Genomic DNA, 24,343 nt, shown 5'->3' on the forward strand with positions numbered 1-24,343 from the left:
ATTCTAATAATACTATACTTCGGGGGTATCTTTCCCAATTGTTCATTAATTCTACCACGAACTTGAAATTTAACACACTATAAGCGGGTCGGGTAAAAATACCCGTCTCGAGAACTGTTGATTGTTAGCGGGCCGGGTAATTTTTACCTTTTTGAATGTACTTACTTTAAAAGTGGGGTGAGATAACTTTACTCTATTGGTTTACATACGGAACTGAAAGAATTATCTCTTATTTTTTGTTATCATTCAACAACTTAGTTTGGACTATTTTGCTACCCGCCTATAGTGTGTTAAAATATATATTTTTTTATGAAATTTTATTATAAAGAGTTTTTTTTTATGAAAATCTTTTATTAAATTTTTATGAATTTTTTTTCTGAAATTTTATGAATTTTTTTTATTAAATTTTCTACGAAATTTTTTTATTAAATTTTTATAATTTTTTTATGAATATTTTATGTCCAAGCACCCTTGGCTGGGACCACAATCTAGCCCCCTTGACCCTCAGACTTCCCTTTGATTACTTTCTATGAAGGAATATTAATCAATACAATTTATATTGATTGATAATATTAATTTATACAATTAATGCTGAAAATATGAGGGACGAAATTGCATTACACACGAAATTCCTTTTTATCCATTTTTACAAACTAACAAAAGTTGTTTCACTCAAAATGCTATAACCCACAACCTAATAGTACGACAGCTATCAAATTTATACACATATCTTTTGAAGGTTAGGGCTAACTGAAAATCATTTGGATTTTATACTAGTAGTGCCATTTATGTGTCAGTCTACAAACTTTTTAGCCCACCTGTTAAAGTGGTTAAAGTAAATGTTAGCATAGAACATTGCATGTATTAAATAAATTACAGTTTGTAATTCATTAATTGTTTAATTGTTACCTAAATTAAATTTAGTGCCCCCCGGGATGGGACTGAGCAAATGTCAACGGTTCATCAGAAGTCACACCACAAATTGAAGACAAATTTAATTGAGGGCCGTTTAAGAACAGTTGCGTCCATCCAGGTGAAATCTGGGCAAAGAACTATCCGATAATTTAACATTTCACGAATTCTTTTATGGTTTCTGTTTAACCGTTGTTCCCTTGGATTCGTATTATGTTCGTAGTTGAGCGTTTTTAAAAATTCCTTCGCCGCACTTGCAACACCGATAAATGATGAAAACTGCATTTTATGAAATATGTGTTTCTTCAGTATCAACGTGGCGAAGGAGGGAAGTATTCACTTTAATTTATTTTAAGGTCTTGTAAAATTATCTAGGAAAAAATATAATGGCGGAATATATATATATATATATATATATATATATATTTATATATATATATATATATATATATATATATATATATATATATAAAATAATAAAATAATAAAATAAAAATGCAATATCAATTTAATTACGAAAGATAACAAGAATTATATATATTTTTTAAATTGATACATATGTGCATATGCAACCCAGTTAACACTTTAAAGCTTTCATTTCTTTCATTATTAAATTTAAAAATGCTTCTGTATATATTTATTTAATTCTATGTACTATATTGTATTTGTTTTAATTTGCATTTACGAAATGAAATTGATATTTTGAATCAATAGAAATATTGCTGACCAATCAGATTCCGCAAAGTAAGCAAAGTTTGACATTTGTGGGCCACACTACATAAGAGGTTACGTTTCATGTTATTAAATATGTTCATCCAAGAATAAATAAATACAAGATTTTCGCTTTAAAAAACTGACAAAGATGTTTTGAAATGTTAAACCAATTCTTATTCATGACATGCTAAGGTACTGCTTATTCAAAAAAACACTATTTAAGAAATGTAAATTTACAACAAAGCAGTAAAATTGACCTTACAATGTTAACATTTCAGATAATGATAAGTGATAATAATTCAAATAATGCAAATGTTGAAGAATACTCAAGTGCCGGCAGTGACAGTGAAGAGAACGATTTACGTGAAGAAGACTTGTCCGATAATAGTGTTAGACCTCCGACTTTTGCGCTTAGAATGTTATATTTATCGAAGGAGGTCGCAATATTCACTCTTATTGTTGTCACATATGCGGCTCTAACAAATGAGTATGTTTTCATAATTTATGGATAAGCTATTAATATTAATGTTGGGCAATGTTTTAGTCCTCCTAAAGTTACTAAAAGTCCGGCCGCATATCCGTTCTTCTCAAAGAACAGTATTATTAAAGACTGGTACAGAGGCCAAATCAGCAAAGGCATCGAACTCGCCAGATCATCAGATATTACGTTTTTGATGTTCTATGCACCTTGGAGTGCCGAAAGTCAACATGCCAGAACTGAATTGGAAAAAGCTGCTCAACATATGCAAAAGTATGTCACTTTTGCTGCAGTCAACTGCTGGCAACCAAATGGAGAGTGCAAACTGCAATACAACAAGGTAAATTTATTTAATTTAACAAAAATTGCACAAAGTATTTCAATAGTATTTATTGGGTTACAGTTTACAATAATATTTCAACATGATAATGTGTATTTGTAACAAAATATATTTAATAATGGGTGATATGTTTTAGGTATACAAATGGCCTGTGCTAGTAGCTTATCCTTCTCATGGAAGGGGCATTCAGTATACAGGACCATTAGAAGCTCAGTACATCATCAAGTTCTTGCAGTGTGTTTGCCATCCCATTGAAAGGAAAACTGAGGAAACCATAACAGAATATCATGATGTAAGGATGGAAGCACCCATTAATAAAACTATACTGTCAATTAAAATAGTAAAATAAACAAATTGCAAATAGTACCATAACCAAACATAGTAGTATGAACTTGATATACAAATGGTTGTTCACGTTTTGACGGGGAATATAGTAGACGTCACTCGGTTTCAGGTTTTCCTCCAGATCATAATCGTCGATGTAGAGGGGTGGTGTCGTAGCATTCTTCATGAGGCTCGATGAATTTTTGCATTTAGGCTGCGGTCGATGCATTTTGATTAATTATTGCGAATGGTGGATTCTTATATGACTGAAATTTAAAAATGATTAATGTCAAAATTACTATCTGTGTGTCATATTAGAATTCAGTTGTGATGCATAACTTACATGTGTTTAAGTAGATACTTTAACTATTCTATGAGAACGCATCCACCTTCGCACGTTGTAAAAAAAGTTCAGTCAGTCCGAATCGTCCGAACACTCTTCGTTAATTTTATATACGAAACAAATGATAAATGATTTTCAAAGCTAACTATCAATTTTTTTTTTAGAAATATAGAAATAAACATTTAAAGTTATAAACTCCGTTATCTACAAAAAAAAGAAACATCCCGTTTTGCTGATTTCTTTAATCTATGTATGAATTATTGATAAAAATATGATTTTTTCAGGTTTATGTGACCGCAACGTTAAACGCATCGCCCGGCAGCGCTGATTTTGCGATATACTATCTAACAGCATTAAAATATCTAGAAAAAGAGCCCACGAAAAGCGTTAAATTCTACGTGACATCTTCGGAAGTTGAACAACCCGAAGTCCGCCTACACCTTTGGAACGTCACATTGGTAAGTCCATCATTTCAAATGTAATTATATTAGAAAAAAATCTTTTATAAAATTAATAAAAAAATATTATATTTATGAAATTAAATCAACTATTAATTGTGCCTTTATTATAAATTAATTTCGTTTTGTAGACATTCCCTATTCAAACTAAAGACTGGAATTCCGATACGCTTATGCAATGGATCGTTGATAATATTTCCGTCGTGACTTCTTGGATGACGCCGAGCGGTTCGAAAAGTGCACAGCTTTCAAAAGTGTTGTCGCACAATCCTACACTGATATTATTTACGCCTAGAAATCCTCTGCATTTTAATATTGATTATTATGATATGGTGAGTATATTTCTAATTGAAATGAACTACTACTTCTTCTTTTTTAAACGCATTTTTAAAAATATCTATTTTAAAATGAAAACTTCATCGTTTGCTTTATATTGGAAGTTACCAAATAGGATGGTGCAGGATTCCAATTATAGAAACAAGCACTAATCAGAAAAATGTTGTAGTGCTCATTGAAATAATATATACTCCATAACAGGGGTCGGCAACCTTTTGGTTACTATATAACTATAATACTTTCATTTACAAAACGGATGGCGGGTCGCGAAGACGCATACAACCCGCGGACCTCCGGTTGCTGATCGTTGCTCTATAACTTCAGTAACGCAAGAATAACACTTTTTTCCTTTGTCTTCTATATTTTGCATGATTATTTCACGACCACCTCTAGGTACTAATATTAGTAAAATTATTTTTTCATAATATATATTTATTTGATAAATGATAAATAGGTAATAGAAAAAAAAAGAAAAAATTTGCATTTTCATATCTTTCTCCATACCAAACAAATAAAAATATATAATAGACACTCATCTAATACGCTCTGTTTCAAAAATCTTGCATTATGCTGCAATTTGATTTAAAATTAACAAAACTTTGTTATTATACTATATCTACTTTAAAAGGACCCTTAAAACGTTTTAATATTTTCCAAATAGAGAATAAGTTAATAATTAAGTTAAAAATGATAATAATTTGATTTAGTATTTCGTATTTCTACCCCTGCTTTATAATAAAGAATAATAACGCATGTGCATGCTTGTTTTTAGATTATCATTAAATTTTTGAAATATAGTATTCCATTACTGAAGTAGTGTAGTGGTGCTCACTGCATTCGTTCAATTTTATTTTCTCCAAGACCCTCCCGGACTGCGTGGTTTAATGTAGGTCAGCATGTTCCTCCATGAATACGGCATTGGAACACACCGCCTCTCGGTTTATGTAAATTTGTTCTTTATTAACAAAAATGAATTCTCTTTTCGTCCAAAAAAAGAATATTTGACCATTGATGTTAAAAACCAATTTTGATGACATGGGTCTAATAACAACCTTGATGTTCTATGTCTAAATAATAGTCTAAACATTCATAAGATCGTAATCGACTAACAATAATTCATCTTTTGATTGTTGCATTGGGAATGACTTGGTGGTATGCAGCCTGATAATGACTCTGAAGGCTTTTAACAGGTATCCACCTATTTCTCAACCATTTCGACTATGTGCTTGTCTGGCAATTGTATGCCGTGGGCGTATGAATAGTCCCCTTAACCATACTGTGATGAATATTCAATCTTTTGACTTAAGGAGGCTGCTCCTTTGTAAATGAAAGTATTTTGTGAGATATATGAATCGATTATCCAAATTATGGACAAGTGCGGCCCGCCTTTACTTCACTTTGCCATTAAATGGCCCTTGCCTACCAAAAGGTTGGCGACCCTTGATTTAGAGGGTGATACAAGTCTTTTGAAACTGAGTTTATTATTTTGTAGCAAGTTTTTCATTGTTAAGAAGCCATTTTTGTGACATTCATTGAATTTTAACAAAAATAAAAAATAAAAATAATAAATAAGTTGTTTAGAATAAAGAAATATACTAATTTAGAGTGTGATATAGAAATGTCTGTTAAATGGAAGATGAAATAAGGGAATCTCTTTTGATGTTGTGTTTTGATTAGTCGAACTGATTTTACCATTTTTCAATTTATAACCCATTACATTTATGAAACGATTTTAAATAAAACAAGGAAATTTTCTAAAAATAAATAAACAGTTTTTTTAAAGTAATATTGTATTCTAATAAGTTTTTCTAATTAGTAAATGGTCTTAGGTTATCACACATATTTTTCGAGGTAACAACTTTTTAAACAATTTGATTAATATTTTTTATAGTTACAACTGATCAGCAGAGAATATTACGATTGCGGAGATGTGTACATCCATCTGGATATGTTTCACATACGAACGAAAAGATTGAGTAAGCCTATACATTAAATATTAGCTTTTCCTTTGAAACGTTGTAAAAATTGCAGTAAACTACATGGAATACAAGAAGCGATTGAAGAGGTGCTCCGAATTCAAAGACGCGTTCGAAAATTTCAACGTCCATGTCATCGCTAACGTGTGGAACAACATCAGTTGCTGGCATGAAGACAAATTGTGTCAAAGAACGTTGGTTAAAAGTTCCACAATGAAAGGCAAACTTAAAGATGAATTACATTATTGTCGGGATATGGAAGAGAACTGTTTCAAAATGAAGTACTTAAGAAATAAGCATAAATATCCGATCTCAATGTATACTGGTAAATATTATTTTATATTAATTGCGCTTTAAATATTATTTTACTATATAAGGAGTATTTGATTTTAAGGCTATACTGATCACAGATCAGCCGAAAACCTTCTGGCAATCCACGAAAACGAGTCGTGCAGAGGGTTTTTGTTGGCCGAGGAGTTCTCACCTCATATTTTCGAGCAGGATATCAACATGGGGAATGTGCAGGACGTGTCGGGATTAGCGTGTAAGGTAAACCACAGTTTGCAGTTTGTTGCCATTGACAGCCTGTTGCACTATCAGTTCGCTGAACGATTGGGAATCGATTTAAACAAGTATAAAGACAAAACTGCTGTCGTCATCGTTAACGAAAAGGTAAAAATGCATGCTATTAATTAACAGTTTAATAATTTGCGATTTTTAGATGGAAAGTCATTATATAATGCACCAATCAGTCTCAACTGAAGACCTCAGAAAATTCATTCACAACTACACAAACAACTACTTGCCCAGATCGTACGAGTCGATAGCGACGATTGATTCGAAAATCACCCACACGTTCGAAAACAATTTGGATTACTGCCGAAGTTGGAGCGATGATTACGTGTGCGTTCAAGAATTAAGCTCGAAAACTTTTTTGCCTGTCGTAATGAGTAAAAAAAAGGCGGTGCTTGTTTTTTATTATTCGAAACAGTGCGCATTTTGCAGCGGAGCTTCTCACGCATTCCTGACGGCGGCAAGAAAACTGTCTTCGGTTGAAAATATACTTTTTACCAGAATTGATGGCGATATTAATATTTTGCCGTGGCAGTACACTATGGAAAGTTATCCTACCATTATATATTTTCCACCAGTGATGTAAGAATAGATGTGATTTTATTGAGGGAAATATTAATAGAGTCGTTTTAGGAAATCTGAAAGCAGAGTCTACCCCAGAAATTTACCTATAACTGTTCCTAATCTAATTGGGTTTTTACTCACTCACTTAAGTCCAAGCATGAAACTCCACACATTATGGAGTGTTTGTAATAACATACAGGTAATTATTATTATTATTATTATTAACTCTGTTCCAACAACGAATTTCATCCATCTAATTAGTTTTGAATAGCTACACAAATTCTTAATTATTCTTAATTTCAAATAAGTGTTACTTTTGTTGAGATTATACTGGTTTTAAAAATTCTTGAATAATAGAAATTTATTCCAACAGTTTGGAAAATAGTCAGATAATTTGTACGAACGCTAATTTTTTTGTCAGAATTGAAAATTTATGCATACGTCTGACAACTTCTTATATTAGGTTGATGCAAAAATAATCTCGGTTTTCAAACATTAACTTTAAAAGACCATAACATTTTTTAAAATGAACTTTATTAATCAAAATAAAAACCATTCGAACCAACACATTTTTGCCAACAAGAAATAAGCTTATTTATGACGGTGACGTAGAAATCCGGAAGTCTGGAGGTGAAGAAATCAGTGATTTCATTTCATCCATTTCTCACTCAGAAAGTTGTCGAAGTTGTTAAAAAGTGATAGTCAGTAGTGAGAGGTCCGATGAGTATGACCGAATTCGTTCAACTTATGCAATGTCAGTTGTGCAACGTGCGGCCGAGCGTTATCATAATTGGTCCCTTTCTATTAACCAATGCAGGATACATATGTCGGAACATCATCTTCAAGTCTCGCGTCAGTACTGTGGAATTTTTTGAACCACCATTGTGCCATATGTTCATTAGTGGTCCCTAACCCAAACGCATTGTTAATGTCACGAGCTGTCTGTTATAGAAACCGAGATTATTTTTGCATAGTCGCTCAAACAAAACCATTATTAGTATTTTCTTATTAATCAAAGAATTTCTTTCAGAATTCTGAAGAAAGATCAACGTGCCTCTCAAATTTAAGGATTGAAACACTCTCTTTAATAGAAAACACCCTATACCTTTGGAGGAGGTCAAATAAACGACATAAGCAAATAATGTTACACAAATTGAGGAATCTAAAACAACTGCACTTGTTACTAGCACACAAACCTTCCAATGTAAATTATGTGAACTCATTTTTTAATAAATTGCATGTTAAACCCCAAACTTGTACAGATTATCAATATATGCAAAGAGTAAAGTTAAAAGACGAATTATAATATCTGTTTAAGGATTGTAAGAGATTAATTTCCGTGTTTTGTGTATTATGTGTACTTGGGTATGGTAATTACAGAATGCGCCCATCAATAAAACAATTTATTATGAACAATTATTCTGCTAATTAATTTAATTATTCTTTTATTGATTGGATAATTCTGTATTAATGGAACATGGGTGAGAAAGTATATATTCTGAAAGTGTATTTTTAAACAGCCAAAGTAAAGTGCACTTATAAAGACATTCCAATGAAATCAGTTGGATCACTCAGATTTAGTTAATATTGAACATATACTTACCACTGTGATACAAATATTATTTATGTACTATTAACTTTGTATATAGATATTTATGAATATAATTATAGAAAAATATGTTATAATAAATTTTTAAAATATCTTTAACTTTTTAATTAAGTTTAAAATAACTTCTCTCATTCTCAATTTTTGCGTTCACTGAAATCGATCAAATATTCTGGAAAATACACAATTTAAACAAACAGTTTATTAAAAAATACAAAAGTAAAAAAAACATAAATTGGAGTAACTATTATATCATTATAAAGATTAGTAATAAACAACAAAATTGATAACAATTGTATTAAATCGTTACAGAATTTTAATTAAAGAGATTTTGCCAAACACGAAATATTACATTTCTAGAATTTAAAAATTAATGCTTTCCTAAAGTACACTAGGACAATAAAGTAAAAAAGAATTGTAACTTTAACATATATATTTTCAATTACACATAAAAATATAAAATGTTGTACAATCTACAAACTACACATCCCAATTAGAGTCCCCAATAATAATAATAATAAATGTTGAATAAAAATTCACAGCAAGAATAAGATGAGCCAAATGCGTTCAATGTAGAACTGGAAGCAAGTCTTAAACTCCTAAATTTTGCTGATAAAGTAATATAAAAAGTTAAAAAAAAAGCAATTAATATTAAAAAAATATAAATTATCAGTCCTAAAAGTGTAGTAAAATAAATCACAATTTGTGATCCACTAACATTTTGTCAGTTTCTCTTAACAATTTTTCAATGTCATCATCCATTAATGACGCATTTGAATTAGATTTTTCAGCTTCATCTTCTATTGGTTCTACAATTTTAGAAGTTTCAGATTCAATAATTACGGTGTCTTCGTCGCTGTCGTCAATTTTATTGGTATCAACTAGCGATTTAAAGAATTCTTCTTCTTGAACATTGCTTATATTGGTTTCATGCCCAGCAAAATATTTCTCTGAATCTTCACATGATATCGACTTCAAAATATCCTCATAGTCATCCTTGTCCCGTTCTTCGTAGTTAAAAGCTTTAGAACAATTAGGTTCGTTAATTTTACTAGTATTAAACTTAAACGGTTGTTTTTTCGCTGGACCCGGCGATTTTTCTAAGTTTTCAATTATAGAATTAACAATCGGAACTTCATCCATGCTTGGCAGCTTAACGTAGTCTGATAATTTCGAATCTTCCGTATGAATTTTAGTCCTTTTCGAGCCGCTATCATTAAGTAAACTATGATGGAATAATTCTTCTAAAGGTACCACTTCTGGGGTGCGTTCATTGTCGAAATTTGTATCCAACAACTCATGTGATATTTTTCTTTTACCTTTTTTAGGTGAAACCGTTATTGTTTTAATACTACAATCTATGAATTCCGCTTTCTTTGAACTTAGACTTTTTAAATGGATGCGTGATTTTTCAGTACATTCTTTCCTTGCAGATGATGTATTTGAAGCACACTGTTTTGGGGAACATTTTTCCTCTGCAACTTGTGACACACTTTCATTCTTAATTGTATTTTGGTTAACAGTAATTTTAGATTGAGGAGGATTTTTATACATTATACCCCGAGTTTTGACTGATTTTGATTCACTTTTCTTAGATTCTTTGGTCACTTCAGTGATTGTAGGTGTGTTTAAAATATTTTTTGAAACATCATTTTTAAATTTGCCCCAATGATTTACTTTTTGTTGATAATCCTTAAACAAACATATTTTGATTAAATATTTTCACTTGCTAAGTGAAATAAAAAAAATAGCGTATATAACTCACAAAAACATTTAAACTTCAGTCAAATAAGATCACAATATTAAAAAAAAATAAACGTATTTTACTAATATATATAAATATAATAAAGTATAATATAAAATCATGCAAATATTATTTGAAATCTTAAAGTGTTCATATAAGACTACCAAAAATATATTTAATAGAAGTAGTGGAAACAAAACTTAAACAACAATTTTACCTTTAATTCCTTATCAGTGATTTCTACAAATGACTCACAAAAATGCCAAGTAAGTCTAAACCACCAATGTCTGTAATTATCTCTGAAATATTCTAAATTATCATTATCAATTCTAAAACAAATTAAAAAAATATAAGTCATCAATAGCATCAAACATTCTTACTCAGAGAAATCCTTTAACTTTCCCACACATCCTGGATTACTCCAATTTAACATTGTCCACTGTAACTTTTGATCGGGATTCATCTAGAAATTTCAAGTTTAATAAACAATATTATAGATTGTTATAATTTTTGAACATACATAAAAATTTCTTCTTGTAAGACCAATATTAAAAACACTGTTCAACTTTTTCAGAACCATTTTAGTTGCTACCAAATCATGATCATCAATTATAATTGAATAATAATCATATTCTGCTAGCTGTTCAGCCATTTTTAAGTTTGATGTCCCAAGTACAAGAGCTAGGCCAGTTTCATTGTCAAATCCATCAAGACAAGCTAGAAATTGTTAATCAGTATACAACAGAAACAGGCTTTAACGACTTACAGTCAGCCTGAACAATTTTTACAGTGAGTTTCCCATGAACAGACAAATGATAGTTCCAAAATTTTATTTGATGGTCTGGACATACAACCAATATTAAAAATTGTTTCTCATTACTTCTGTATATAGCATTTAAAAAGGCTGACACTTGTATTATCATGTTCATTCCATCTTCTTCGTTCAAGATTGCTCCCTTCAACTGAACAACAATACATTATACTCGAACAAGCCAAATGAATTATATGAGACCTTCGACTTGTAGTTTTGATAAAGGAAATTTATGCCAAGTATGTGGTAGTTTTTTAAATCTTTTGTAACATCTGTAGAGATTGTTACTGAATCTGCATCTCCTAAGGACGATAGAACCCATGGTTGATTCAAGCTAGCGGGCTAAAATATCAAATATCAATTACACATTCCTGGTGTTTTTATGTGATTAGTGTACCTCTTTTAAATAGAACATAACTGAAACGTTTACAAATAAAAGAAGAAATCATTCAGTCTGTGCAATGCATATAGTGTCATTACCAAAATGTACAACACCTTCATGTACAAAATCGCAACGAACACTGAAAAACTAGTTTTTGATGCCTCACCATCACCATCCAGAATATTAGTTATCTCAAACATTTTAAATCAGAAACATTTTGCACACGGAAAATCAATAAACAGCTGTTTTGGCAATTTGACATTGCAACCATAGATGTAAAAACATTAGATATTTGTTTTCATAATATATTATTCAATTTATTTGAACTTATTCAAACCTTATCAACATAGAACATATTTTCAATTATTAAAACAAATTCCAATTAGTTCCAACCTTTTTATAATTTTACTTAAAATCTTCATTAATAAATAAAATATTCAATTTATGATGTGTTTATTCATGTAAGCAAAATTATTATTTATACTATATATTCTTATACTTATAGTTTTCTTTTGATTTTTTGATAGATTTTATTGCACAAATGAAAATAAATTAAATACATATTCTCTGTCTAATATTTAGTCGATGAGAATAAAAAAAAAGAGATAGATTGAAACAAAACAACATTCATTTATTAAATTTATTTAGTTAGATTTTTTAATATACTTCTGATTTTAAATAATTTTGTCAAGCAGTCAACAACTGTTGTCATGTAATAATATTTACAGGTTATATTTACACAGCAACAGTCAAATTTGAAAACTAAACATGACTTTTTCCATTTTACTAACAATAAATCAGCAGTAAAATCGAAATTCTCGAAAATGCATGGAGATCAGCAACTATCAAACACCGCCAATAAAGTCCTACACTTATCAGGTATTTTAAATACAGTAACAATTTCTATTTTAATCAAACATTTTTAGTAACAACATGGAGAACCATTTTTACTTGGATCTCATGGATGTTTATGGTGATTTTAATTATGTCTTTCATATTTATATACACCATCACTAATAGGAATTACAACCAAGTGTTTTACATTGATAGAAACGCACCAGCAGTATTTACAACGAGTGAAAAGTTTCTTAGCATTGCTTTGGACTCGAGTGTAATAGCCAGAGGACCAAATGCATACAATTTTTCGTAAGATATTAATTAATTAATTTTAATATCTAGGAATATACAATTTTAGGAATAGGAGATTGTTAAACATGATTAAGTACATGCAACCAGCATATTTTCGAATTGGGGGTACTATGGGTGACAGACTGCATTTTAATGCAAATACTACTGTAAAAAATTATTATGAATATTTTGATTTGTTACAAGATGGAGATTCTTGTGCATATGAAGATGACTATTGTGATTTTGTGCCTAGACCCAATTTTACCATGACGGGTACTTAAAAATATTTATTTTGATACGTAATTGTATAATGTTTTCTGTTTAGCCCAGCAGTGGTTAATGTTGAATAGCGTTGCAACTGAAGCGAATCTTGACATAATTTTCGGATTGAACGCCTTGATAAGAAACGCTGATGGTTCATGGAACTTTGAAAACGCCAAAGAGCTTATCAAATTCTCAGCTGACCATAATCTTGAAATAAACTGGGAATTGGGAAATGGTAATAATTCACCCATCTATTATTTACATATTTAATTATTAATTTTGTAGAGCCCGATGCTTTTATGCATCAGTTCAATTACGTAGTAAATGCTACCCAACTTGCGAAAGATTTCAGAACTTTGAGACATATTTTAAACATTAACGAAAGGTATAAATATTCGATTTTGGTAGGACCAGATGTTACCAGACCGATTGAAGGACATCAGAAAAAAGAGAAGTTCTTTGAGAGCTTTATTAGTCATGCAAAACCAGCGATAAATTCTATTACATGGCATCAGTATGTGAATCTTTGTTTTTAGTATTAATTAATTATTATAGTAAATGTTTGTAAGTAAACAAATTTAAGGGATACACCTAGTGTGATGGCCTAAAAAAGTTGATTTTTGGGAATTAAAAAAAAGACTATTGCATTAAATGTTTTAAAATTTGGAGGATACATTTGTGTATAAATAATAAATATATAGTGAAATTTTCCAATGAAAAAAATTAATTTTAAGCGAGTTATTCGCTATCTCCCAAGTCAAAAAGGCTGCTGCAATGATTGCAGCTTTCAGAGTTTTCAAAAATAGTATCGAATGACTCCCGAAAATTTGATGATTTTTGGCCTGCCAAAGTTACTTTTTTTAAACAATCGAAAAACTGGGTCTCGTTATATAAAACATATACAAAATAAGAAGAAGAAAATTTTAAGTTATCGGAATATTTGTCGTCTAGTTCACCAAATTTGAAAAATGCAGTTTCGAGAAATACGCGTTTAAAGATAAAATAACTAATTTTATTGTTATGATTATATAAATATCATATTTAGTATTTATCTGTTGTTGCTTTATTAAAAGTCATGTTTTGTACAAGTTTTATACATCACTAAATTGCTTAAAGGTTAAATAATCTTTGAGTTGGATCAATTAAAGTATTTTCATTTTAATAGCCTGAACAATAAAACTAGTAGGCCCCATAATAAACATAACTTTTTAACTGTTGAGACTATTGAAATATGCGCACTAGGTTAACGTAATAAAAGTACTATTCTTCAAAGAAAATTGATGCTTAATATTAAAACATTTGTTCGACTTGTTCTTAATTAACTGACTGGTGGCTACATTTAAATGAATAAAAATTTTTCTTCAATTTCAGATATTATTTTAATGGCCGTACAGCTTTACCAGGCGATTTTGTGGATGTATCTATTCTAGACTTGCTTGCCACTCAAATCGCAGCAGTGAAACAAATTCAAAGTAACGCAGGAGCCAGTGAATTACCGATATGGCTTGGTAAACCATCACATTCAAGCCTTACCGATTTTTAAATATAATGTTTAAGGTGAGACTTCCTCGGCTTACGGAGGTGGTGCCAAAGGGATGTCGGACCGATTCATCGCCTCGTTCATGTGGTTGGATAAACTGGGCCTCTCGGCGCAAATGGGCCTTGATGTGGTGATAAGGCAATCAATTTTGCAAGGCAATTACGCTTTGATTGGTGAGGATTACACGCCCAGTCCCGTAAGTTAGTTAGTTACCAGTGGCCTTAGTTACTTAGATGTTCTTTTGAAGGATTGGTGGGTGAGCGTGTTGCATAAGCGTCTAGTTGGTCCTGTAGTGGTGAACAGCTCTTTTGTTTCGTACCCTGAATTACGCTTATACGCGCAATGTACCAGCAACAATGTGCCATATTTTCAAGGCTCGTCTGTAACTAGTAACTATACTTAATTGATAGATGTTTTCGTGTATATTCCTATTGTAATTTTTAGTTTTTGGTATAAACATTAAAAACGTGTTTGCCAACATAAGAATTCAAGGATTGAGTGAAAAGGCTACAAGAATTTACATTTATGAACTGACTACGGATCATTTATTTTCTCGGTAATTATTATTAGATTTGTTTTAGTGATATCTAATCATTTTGCTTTAGCAATGTCTTTTTGAACGGCGTGAGGTTGACTTTGACGGAAGAAGGATATTTGCCACCAATGGAGCCTAAAATTGTTTCAATCAATACTGATCTGGAAATGCAACCATATTCTGTAATGTTTTTTGTTATTCCAAATGCACAGGTAAAAGCTTGTGATAATCACTGACCCTTTTGTGAATATAATCATTGACTTCATGACTTTTATGTAATATAAAATTATTTATAATATATTTTATAATTTTGTAACAGAATTTTTAATTTCTACCTTAATAACATAAAAATTTCTTCTTGTAAGACCAATATTAAAAACACTGTTCAACTTTTTCAGAACCATTTTAGTTGCTATCAAATCATGATCATCAATTATAATTGAATAATAATCATATTCTGTCAGCTGTTCAGCCATTTTTAAGTTTGATGTCTCAAGTACAAGAGCTAAGCCATTTTCATTGTCAAATCCATCAAGACAAGCTAGAAATTGTTAATCAGTATCCAACAGAAACAGGCTTTAACGACTTGCACTCAGCCTGAACAATTTTAACAGTAAGTTTCCCATGAACAGACAAATGATAGTTCCAAAATTTTATTTGATGGTATGGACATTAACCAATATTAAAAATTGTTTCTCATTACTTCTGTATATAGCGTTTAAAAAGGCTGACACTTGTATTATCATGTTCATTCCATCTTCTTTGTTCAAGATTGCTCTCTTCAACTAAACAACAACAATGCATTATACTCGATTTATAATTTTATAACAGAATTTTTAATTTCTACCTTATCTATTTTAAATTTTTGTTATATCATGTGACCTAAAAGAAAGTAACATGATCCAAATACATAATAAGTAGACTGAAAAACTAAAATCGAATTTACATTCATAACAGAAAATTTAATTAAATTAAATTCTTCTTGAAGGCTGACAGGTACTTATAAATAACTTATTATATTTTTATGAGCGTATTATTATAACATTACAAGACTAAATAATAATAAATAATATTTTCGTTAAAGTAAGTTTAAAAATTCAAATTATATTAAAAGATAGCTCTGACTGTAATCAACTTAAATTTGTTGTGTAATATTAAAAAAAAAACAAATTTTAATATATATGAATTTATCTTAAGGAATTAATAAAATATATTTCGTATAAAATTCAAAATCTATAACATGTATCTTCTGAATGGCCATTCATTTGACAGATGTTACAAAACTTCTTATTTGCTGAGGTGTTGCTGCCGGAAGAAAAATTTCTTTGATGTACTCCCGAAGGGTCCGGCAGTATCTTTTCCGACATAGTTTGTACTTTTTCCGGGTTTCTGCAATCCCCTGCTTTATGTCCATAGCGTTGACATGTTCTGCAGTTCCCTTGAAACAAACGCTGATCACGAAAGCTATACCGTCGTTTTCGTGATAATTCACGCTCTCGCACACCAGCGTTCAATTTATTCGCATCACAGGTAGCCAACAGTTTTAATAGCTCAGAATCACATGTAGGAGCTTGAAAGGAGATTCGATTTTTCACTTCGGTGTTTTGAATGTCGTATTCAACAAGACTTAGCACAACATTCCATGGAAAGTCTGAATAAAATCTTCTAATTGCTGTTAATTTGACGTTACCGTATTCTACTAGTGAATCAAAACTTGAGCTCTTAATTGCTAAACAATTTCTGATACGAGTAGCAGGAGTACCTAAGTCAGGAAACGCAATTTCAAAATCTCGTCGAAAAGAAGCCCAATCTCTAACAATAGGTTTCCAATGTTGATAAAAGCGTGCTGCACGTCCTCGTAAAGCATGACCAGCTTTTAAAACAATAAGAGTATCAGATATTTCCAGCTCCTGTTGGATCCTACTAGCATCATCCATCCACTCAACCATAGTAAACGGTGTATCATCTGGGTCAAAACTTGCAAGTCGAAACTGCGCCGCCGCCACACTTACACCTTCTGATACTGAAGTGGAAACAGACTGCGCCTGCGCAGCCATCCGCAATGTTGCTTGAGTAGTTTGGACGTTGGCCATTGTTGACAAAATTTCTATGATTTGTTTTTGGAAACTGTTGTTACTTTCTTGCTGCATTTTGAATAACAACGCCATATTATTATCTCTCTCCGATGCACTTTCGGTAATGTTCACAACGTCCAGACTCACTGTGCGATCGCGTTTTTCACTATTGTCTGTCATTGTTCGTTCACAAAGAAACACAAAAAAAATTACTTTAGGATAGTTTCTTCCGGAAATAATTCACGAGAAGATGTCACACTTCTGATGATAGATTAGCGACTGCTAATCTGTCTTTTTAGTTTGAATCAAACACTAAATTCACAATAATACGCTTTATTACAACAAATGTACTTTAATCCTCGACATCTAAAGCTTAACTGCTTGGTTCTTACTTAAAAACTGCCCCGATTATCAAGTGTAAACAAATCCTTCAGATTTGTTTACAAAACAAAATAGTCTAGCCGCATCGGTCCATCGGTGAAAATGATGACGTAAGCTAACATATATGAATTTATCTTAAGGAATTAAGAGCGGCGTCTCCCTGTGTTAAATTCCCTATACAAACGCCGTCGACGACTTGGAGCAAATCTCAAAAAATACGCAATCAATCTATTTCAAATTTTGGGTGTGGATTAACAAATGTTTGATCTTTGACATGACATAGTTTTAAAGTCGTAATATTATTTAATAACAAAGTTATTGATGGTCAAACTTAGGTCATTTTCTACCATTTTTGTACAGCAAATAACTCAAAAAATAAAGAATATTTTGGTAAATGAAATATGTCATCTCAAAGCTTAGATATTTAACAAGACTGTGCAGTGACAATTTTCTGAGAAAAATATTGCGTTTTTCATATTTGCTCCAAATTAGCAAAATAATAAAATTTCATATGTAAACCGAATAATTCATAAATGGCCTATTGGCTGGACGTATTCAGGAAAATTTGTACCAGTTATTATAGCAATAAAATTTAGAAACTCTTTGATTCATAAGACTACTAATTTCGGAATTACAAATTGGCCACATGTAAGAAAGCCATTGACATGTGAGTCTGTATCACACAAGAAATTCAAAAATAATATATATTTTTAAAAAAAATATTGATAATTGATTATTCATCATAAATCAAATTTATGTGATGTAAATATATATTTTAATCTCATTATTTAAATAATTATCAAATAGTAAATTTTTAAATTGGAAATCTAAACAGGAAATTCTGCTTATTGTTCCATATAATATAATACAATACAATTTTCATTATCTGATAAATTAAAATCAAAACACTTTTTATATACAATATTTTTTTATGTATAATTACAGTAAACTAATGCGTAAACTTTGTAATTTGAATGGAATTTATAGGAATTTAACGTAGTGAAACAAATTATTTTAAAAATTAATATTTTATTAAAATGGCATTTTTTGTTCTCTTTTTCTGCGCTTCTCTGATGTAGGGTGGATCAAAACATTTTAAATTTTGCCCTCTTCTATTTAATAGTATCTCTTGTCCTAGACAATTAAAATAGAATCTTTTTAATTTCGAAAGCATTTTGTTGTTCCAAAAATTCGTCTTTATGAATTACTTCAACGAGAAGTTTAATTTTTGGACCTGAATGTACAATAAAATAGCACAGATTAGTTCCAATAATGTTTAATTGATTTTATATCTGAAAGTAATATTCTATAAGTTCTATATTATAATCGTCTCATAAGAACACTCGACTTCCACAATTTTGTCTTCAGAAATAATTCCTGAAAATATAAAAAATTAATTATAAAAATACACAATATAATTTATAAATATCCATGAAGAATATCTACAAAAAAACCAGCAGGTTTTAGAATTTTATTGTATTCTTCTTCAAATTTTTTTATTGCTACCGAATCATTAATTTTCCCGTAATTCGTAGCTTCTGTAGATGTTACAAGATTCTTTTAATTTTAACATCGCCAAAATTAGAAGCAGTAAGCCGGTGCATTTATTAATAATAATTTGTGTTGTTAAATTGCCAATTGCTTTTTCATTTATTTAAATTGTTCTTTTTTAGTAATCTTGAATTGATCTAATATCATTTAAAATAAATTGTGAACATTGGGTAGATTCGTTATACTTCTCATCTCGTTCTAAAAGATTATCCACAATATATGATCCTATTTTCTTCAGTTTCCTGTTTTTTAGTTCAAGTAAATATAAACTTTTGTTTTTTTTTTCCTAAACCAAGAAGCAAATCTACGCGTTTTTGTCATTTTCTAAAATTAATATTGCTTTTATTTTATTATTGTATACTATAATATACTATAATATATAATCGTACATGCTTCTTTGATTTTAAATTTCATATTAAAATTATGTGTCACTTGATTTTCCAATTTTATAAAGTCTAAGTTAATTTAACTACATAATACAAAATAGTTCAAAGACAAGTTATGTAACAAAAAATAATAGAAATAATTCAAGAATATTAATATTTTAGGTGAACGAATAATATGAACAAAAAAAACTATATATATATTTAATAAAAAAAAAATAAAAAAACCGAACTATCATTTATTTTAAATACACTAAAGTCGATTTGAAATGAACATAATACATTCTTCAAATAAATCAATCTTTATTCATAATTTTTGGGGAGAAAAACCAATAATAAACAAAGAACCCGAAATACAAATCCATCCAGACACTTCCAATGGAAAACCAAGGACACAAAAATATGAAATAATATCAAAATTGTGGCAGATAGAAGTAAAAATTAATTAATTAATTGATGACATGAATTAACAAATATACATAACACATATGAAACAATAATACAGCAATATAAAAACAAAAATTGAATAAAAAACTTACCTTTAAAAGTTTATAACAAATTACACTTTGTTTGACGACTAAAATAAGACTAATTTGTTTCTCTGCTAAAATCACTTAAATTCTGACACATAAAATTACACGCAGGTTACATGCACTGATTTGTATAACTCATCACTCTGAGGGTGCGAAAGTAAGAGTATGAAGTAAATTTAGATTTAGATTTAATAGATTTTAAATCGGCTTCCGTATTTGTATATCGTACTTATTACATTTGTTTATATGATAAAATGTGATTTGTTTACAGCTAACTATACGACAAAATATCACAAAACTTATTAGCACTAAAAAAAAAGTTAATAACTGTATACGTTATTATATTTTTAATATATATTATTGTATTATATATTAATTTTATATCATTTTTATTAATAAAAATATATTAAGAATTCACAAAAAAGAAAATATTACAAAACTTATTAGCACATAAAAAAGTTAATAACTGTATACGTTATTATATTTTTAATATATATTATTGTATTATATATTAATTTTATATAATTTTTATTAATAAAAATATATTAAGAATTCATTACTATTATAAATTTCATAATCTAATTACAACCAGTAAATCCACTATACGTATGAGATCTCAAGTGCGGTCCTGTTCCATGCAAAAAAAATTGTAGACGAACATTTTAGAACCGAATGTTTGTTTGATTTCGTGGCGGCACCACATTACGGGCTATGTTTTGTTTTGCATCCTTTTCTGGCTGAAAGTGTGATTCCTTGTTTAGTAAACGCCGCTCTTAACACAACAACATATACGAATTCAACGAAATCAGGGTAATCCCCTGCAGATTTTCATTTTATAAATGACTCGAACGATTTGAGAAGAGTTTTAGTATAAATTATAAACGCGTGTTTTTAAAAATACCAAGTCTTAGACATAACATTTCAGTACTTAAATATTATTTCGTATAATTATTTATGTAAATTTGCCAGCAGATATGTATCAAACATACAAAATATCAAACGTACAAAATATTGTACAAAATCTGTAAATTCCAGTGCTATTGAATGTCTAAGAGGTGAAAATTGTTGAAACGAGATAGGGTTGGAAATATTTGGATAGAGGCGAATTTTAAGTAAATATGTTTATTCAGTTTTGATTGATGTCGGTGCTCGATCTTACTTAATAAAGATATATATTGCACGAAGCAAATATCAACTCGCATTTATTTCTGTTCAGAATTTGTTCGCGTTCATTTCAAAAAATAAAAATTTAAGATTTTGAGATTTTTTCCCATTACAATACCTTTAATAATTAATACAATTTAAACAAGAAAAATATTAATAGACTATAAAAATAATAAAAAAAAATAATTACTGAATTATAAAAACAAAATGTACCATAGGTTTTACAATTAAAATTTCTCCAATTAATACACTCGTCACAAAAAGTATTGGATAATTGATTTTTGATCGAATATTATTATTTTAACCTTCTAAAACTGTTCGGAAGTGGAAAGTAACACAACTTAAGAATGGCTAATAAATATTTATTGCATAAAAATTAAAAATGAAAGAAACACTAGCAAAATAATAAAAATAAACATAAATCACCAAAAATGGAAAAAATGGGAATGGGAAAAAGGCAAGGAGAACTTGCCACAAAATATTCAATGAATTTTAATATAAAACTGTTTTGTTTACGTACGAACCTTTACATGAAATGTGTAGTAAACTTTGTACTTTGTTTGAAAAATGGAGAAAAGCGAGTTTCGCGTGTTGATAAAACATTGTTTTTAATGGGTAAAAACACCGTATAAGCCCAACAATGGCTTAAAAAACATTACCCGGACTCCTCTCCATCCAAACCAACAATTTGTCGCTGGTATGCTGAGTTTAAACGTGGTCGTACGGACACAAACAATGCGGAACGTTCGGGTAGGCCATTGGAAGCCGTTACGCCAGAAAATGTGAGTGAAGTGTTAAAAATCATAATAAAGAATCGCAAAGTGAAGGTCCGTGAGATTGCAGAAATGACACAGATATCATCTGGAAGCGTATTTACAATGGTTCATGAAAAATTGAGCACGAAGAAGGTTTTTTCCAAGTGGGTGCCGCGATTGCTTTCAATGGAACAAAACAGCAAGCCACAAGTCCATGAGAACAAAGGCAAAATTGAACGAGTTGTGCTTTGATTTGCTTCCCCACCCCCCGTATTCGCCAGATTTAGCCCCCAGCGACTACTGGCTCTTTGCTGATCTCAAAAAAATTCTCCAGGGAAAAAATTTGGCTCCAATGAGGAGGTCATTGCCGAAACTGAATCCTATTTTGAAGTAAAAGATAAATCCTTTTATAAACATGGTATAGAAATCTTGTTTTCGTTTTTAGTCTCGGGACTTATTGAACGATATGTTATATAAAATACAGGTCAATGAAACAATGGTTTAAAATAAATATACTCATTTTTTGGTGAGTACAATAATTTTGATTAATATAGGGCATCACCAGACTTTTTTCTACCCACTCATCACTTATTTACTTCACTATAAATACAAGACTGAAGTTAATAGCTGATAGAAATCCAACTCCACAAATTTCAGGATATTAAAATAATGAAACGCCAAAGGTGAATTTACAATATATTTAAATGAAATTTTTCCCTAACGCGTTTATTTTCAAAACAAACTGAAACATGTAAAATTTAACTAACATTGATGTAAAAGTATATAAAAAATAAAATCACATTTAAATAAACATAATAATTAACTTTGGTTGGAATAACAAATTAAAAATAACGATAATGAAATGAAGAAAAACTCTTCATAGAAAGCGTCGTTTAGATAATAAAGTATTTCTACATGAAAGAACAAAAATAAGGACAAATAAATTGATTAGTTAATTAATAAAATAGACTGCGGATAAAACTCAAAATCCTGATATTTCACGATCACCGTGCCCTTTCCGTTATCAGTTGTATCGTATCCTTTTTCGGGAATCCTGGTGTATTTATTTCCAATATGACTTTTTCCTTTAAGCACTTGCACCATGAACATAGCTGAACCTAATCCAGTAGTCCGCAGTTTTGGATATTCGCCAAAATCGAAAGTGTTTACAAAATGTTTTGAATAATCAGACCTTGTTGAAAAACTAACACCTTGCCCAAATTTTGACCCCTTTGCTGTTCCTAAAAATTCATTTATGTATTATAAAAATATAAACACAGAATAATATTGTTTTTATTAATTATTTTATTAATAATAATTATCAATTCAATCAATTATTCCGAAATAATTAATTGAATTGATAATATTTTTTTAATTTTATAAATTAACAAGGATCTTAAAATATATATATTTATATATATTTTAATATGTACATATTGTAATTCGCAGTCCCCAGGTTGGATTCATTTTGTCGTAGTCCTGGGGCTCAGTACCGCTCCACAAATCAGTGGCAGTGAGAAGCTAATGGAGCCAACCCAGTCTAACATCTTCTGGTTCAACTCACCCACATATGCTTTGCTGCTTATGCGTCTCTCTTTGGGTTATGATTTTCGGGATCGGTGCCCGGAGAGGGGTTTTCCGTCTTTTATTAGACTTTCCCCTTTCGATAAAAAAAAAAGTAATTCGCAATTTGATATCAAATATTTACCTGTTAAACGCCAGTTAAAATTATCTCTGCATATAGGATTCAGATTTTTGTTCCGTGTTCCGTGAAATAAATTTACACTCACTCGTTTTTCTCTTCTATCCAAGCGAGTTTTTCTCAAATAAAATTGTGCTAGTAAAAATGGATTTTCCACTCTAAGAACGCTGTTTAATGCATAATGTGTTCCTTTGGGAGATGTCATGGTATAATTAAATCTCGCGGCAACCAAACTATATAATTCATCTCTTGATTTCAATTTTACCAAGTGGTAGGGTCGATTGAATGTTTGGTATTTCCATTTAGTGAACTCACAATTGCCAGCCAACAAGTCTTCCATTAATTTGATGTTCTTTGTAACTTCTTGCGGAGGTTGTATTTTACGAATGTTAATACGCCTTACTTTTCGGATTAAATTATTTACACTCGTAGATTCCATAATATATAGTATCAGTCTCTGCACAAAATATACACATAAATAAACAAACCTGTGAAACATCGTGGCGTGTACTCTTTCCCATTTTTTCATAGGTTCCGCCATCTGTTTAAAATTTTATAATACACATATAGCACTCTTTTTAAGATAACACTCTTGTCAGTGAGAAACCGAATACTATCACTGTTATAGTTCTGTAAAAGTATTTGTAGAATCAGCAATCCTACTGGACTTAACAGACTTTGATATTGCAGAACATTGTTTCAATTCACCACGATCATCCGTTACTTAGTGTTGGATTGTTATGTCTGAAACCATTTACGACCCAGGCTCCC

General features: G+C 30.2%; 4 protein-coding genes across 6 annotated transcripts; 2 read left to right on the top strand and 2 right to left on the bottom strand.

Annotated features, from left to right (window-relative positions):
• Positions 1-1,682: 1,682 nt before the first annotated feature.
• LOC109608705 (thioredoxin domain-containing protein 11) lies at positions 1,683-8,721 on the top strand. Of its 2 annotated transcripts, none has more exons than XM_020025230.2 (12): positions 1,683-1,818; positions 1,905-2,113; positions 2,171-2,444; positions 2,581-2,736; positions 3,396-3,569; positions 3,701-3,901; positions 5,797-5,881; positions 5,937-6,206; positions 6,276-6,553; positions 6,603-7,036; positions 7,088-7,217; positions 8,049-8,721. In XM_020025230.2, the coding sequence occupies exons 2-12, from the start codon at positions 1,908-1,910 to the stop codon at positions 8,322-8,324; spliced, it is 2,484 nt and encodes an 827-aa protein (XP_019880789.1). In that variant the 5' UTR covers positions 1,683-1,818; positions 1,905-1,907; the 3' UTR covers positions 8,325-8,721. The 2 variants fall into 2 exon arrangements, with proteins under 2 accessions (XP_019880789.1, XP_019880790.1); XM_020025231.2 differs by having other exon boundaries at positions 1,709-1,853.
• Positions 8,722-9,039: 318 nt separating this feature from the next.
• Positions 9,040-11,815, bottom strand: LOC109608714 (uncharacterized). Of its 2 annotated transcripts, XM_020025241.2 has the most exons (8): positions 11,660-11,808; positions 11,577-11,596; positions 11,381-11,521; positions 11,135-11,330; positions 10,889-11,085; positions 10,749-10,831; positions 10,586-10,697; positions 9,040-10,316 (listed from the first exon to the last, which is right to left on the bottom strand). In XM_020025241.2, the coding sequence occupies exons 2-8, from the start codon at positions 11,592-11,594 to the stop codon at positions 9,321-9,323; spliced, it is 1,743 nt and encodes a 580-aa protein (XP_019880800.2). In that variant the 5' UTR covers positions 11,595-11,596; positions 11,660-11,808; the 3' UTR covers positions 9,040-9,320. The 2 variants fall into 2 exon arrangements, with proteins under 2 accessions (XP_019880800.2, XP_019880799.2); XM_020025240.2 differs by having other exon boundaries at positions 11,577-11,815.
• A 360-nt stretch (positions 11,816-12,175) lies between these two features.
• LOC109608715 (heparanase-like) lies at positions 12,176-15,349 on the top strand. The gene is made up of 10 exons (XM_020025242.2): positions 12,176-12,440; positions 12,488-12,707; positions 12,757-12,962; positions 13,015-13,188; positions 13,239-13,467; positions 14,325-14,461; positions 14,511-14,689; positions 14,741-14,882; positions 14,938-15,049; positions 15,099-15,349. The coding sequence occupies exons 1-10, from the start codon at positions 12,386-12,388 to the stop codon at positions 15,262-15,264; spliced, it is 1,620 nt and encodes a 539-aa protein (XP_019880801.1). The 5' UTR covers positions 12,176-12,385; the 3' UTR covers positions 15,265-15,349.
• A 7,266-nt stretch (positions 15,350-22,615) lies between these two features.
• On the bottom strand, positions 22,616-24,246 carry LOC126266514 (protein mono-ADP-ribosyltransferase PARP11-like). Its single transcript, XM_049970649.1, has 2 exons — positions 23,579-24,246; positions 22,616-23,111 (listed from the first exon to the last, which is right to left on the bottom strand). The coding sequence occupies exons 1-2, from the start codon at positions 24,111-24,113 to the stop codon at positions 22,819-22,821; spliced, it is 828 nt and encodes a 275-aa protein (XP_049826606.1). The 5' UTR covers positions 24,114-24,246; the 3' UTR covers positions 22,616-22,818.
• Positions 24,247-24,343: the final 97 nt, after the last annotated feature.

The sequence above is a fragment of the Aethina tumida genome, chromosome 1, assembly GCF_024364675.1.
Source record: "Aethina tumida isolate Nest 87 chromosome 1, icAetTumi1.1, whole genome shotgun sequence".
NCBI classification, from domain to species: Eukaryota; Metazoa; Arthropoda; class Insecta; order Coleoptera; family Nitidulidae; genus Aethina; species Aethina tumida.

Bases quoted from the DNA above. Each gene is read 5' to 3' on its own strand.
- LOC126266514 (XM_049970649.1), bottom strand. From the start codon at position 24,113: ATGGCGGAACCTATGAAAAAATGGGAAAGAGTACACGCCACGATGTTT. The intron at 23,112-23,578 runs GTAAATATTTGA...ATGAATTTTTAG, and splicing joins TTTTAACTGGCGTTTAACAG to GAACAGCAAAGGGGTCAAAA.
- LOC109608715 (XM_020025242.2), top strand. From the start codon at position 12,386: ATGCATGGAGATCAGCAACTATCAAACACCGCCAATAAAGTCCTACAC. The intron at 12,441-12,487 runs GTATTTTAAATA...AAACATTTTTAG, and splicing joins TAAAGTCCTACACTTATCAG to TAACAACATGGAGAACCATT. The intron at 13,468-14,324 runs GTATGTGAATCT...CTTCAATTTCAG, and splicing joins AATTCTATTACATGGCATCA to ATATTATTTTAATGGCCGTA.
- LOC109608705 (XM_020025230.2), top strand. From the start codon at position 1,908: ATGATAAGTGATAATAATTCAAATAATGCAAATGTTGAAGAATACTCA. The intron at 3,570-3,700 runs GTAAGTCCATCA...TTCGTTTTGTAG, and splicing joins ACCTTTGGAACGTCACATTG to ACATTCCCTATTCAAACTAA. The intron at 7,218-8,048 runs GTAATTATTATT...AATTTCTTTCAG, and splicing joins GTGTTTGTAATAACATACAG to AATTCTGAAGAAAGATCAAC.
- LOC109608714 (XM_020025240.2), bottom strand. The intron at 11,331-11,380 runs GTCTCATATAAT...ATTGTTGTTCAG, and splicing joins ATCAAAACTACAAGTCGAAG to TTGAAGGGAGCAATCTTGAA. The intron at 10,698-10,748 runs GTAAGAATGTTT...AATTTGTTTTAG, and splicing joins AAGTTAAAGGATTTCTCTGA to AATTGATAATGATAATTTAG.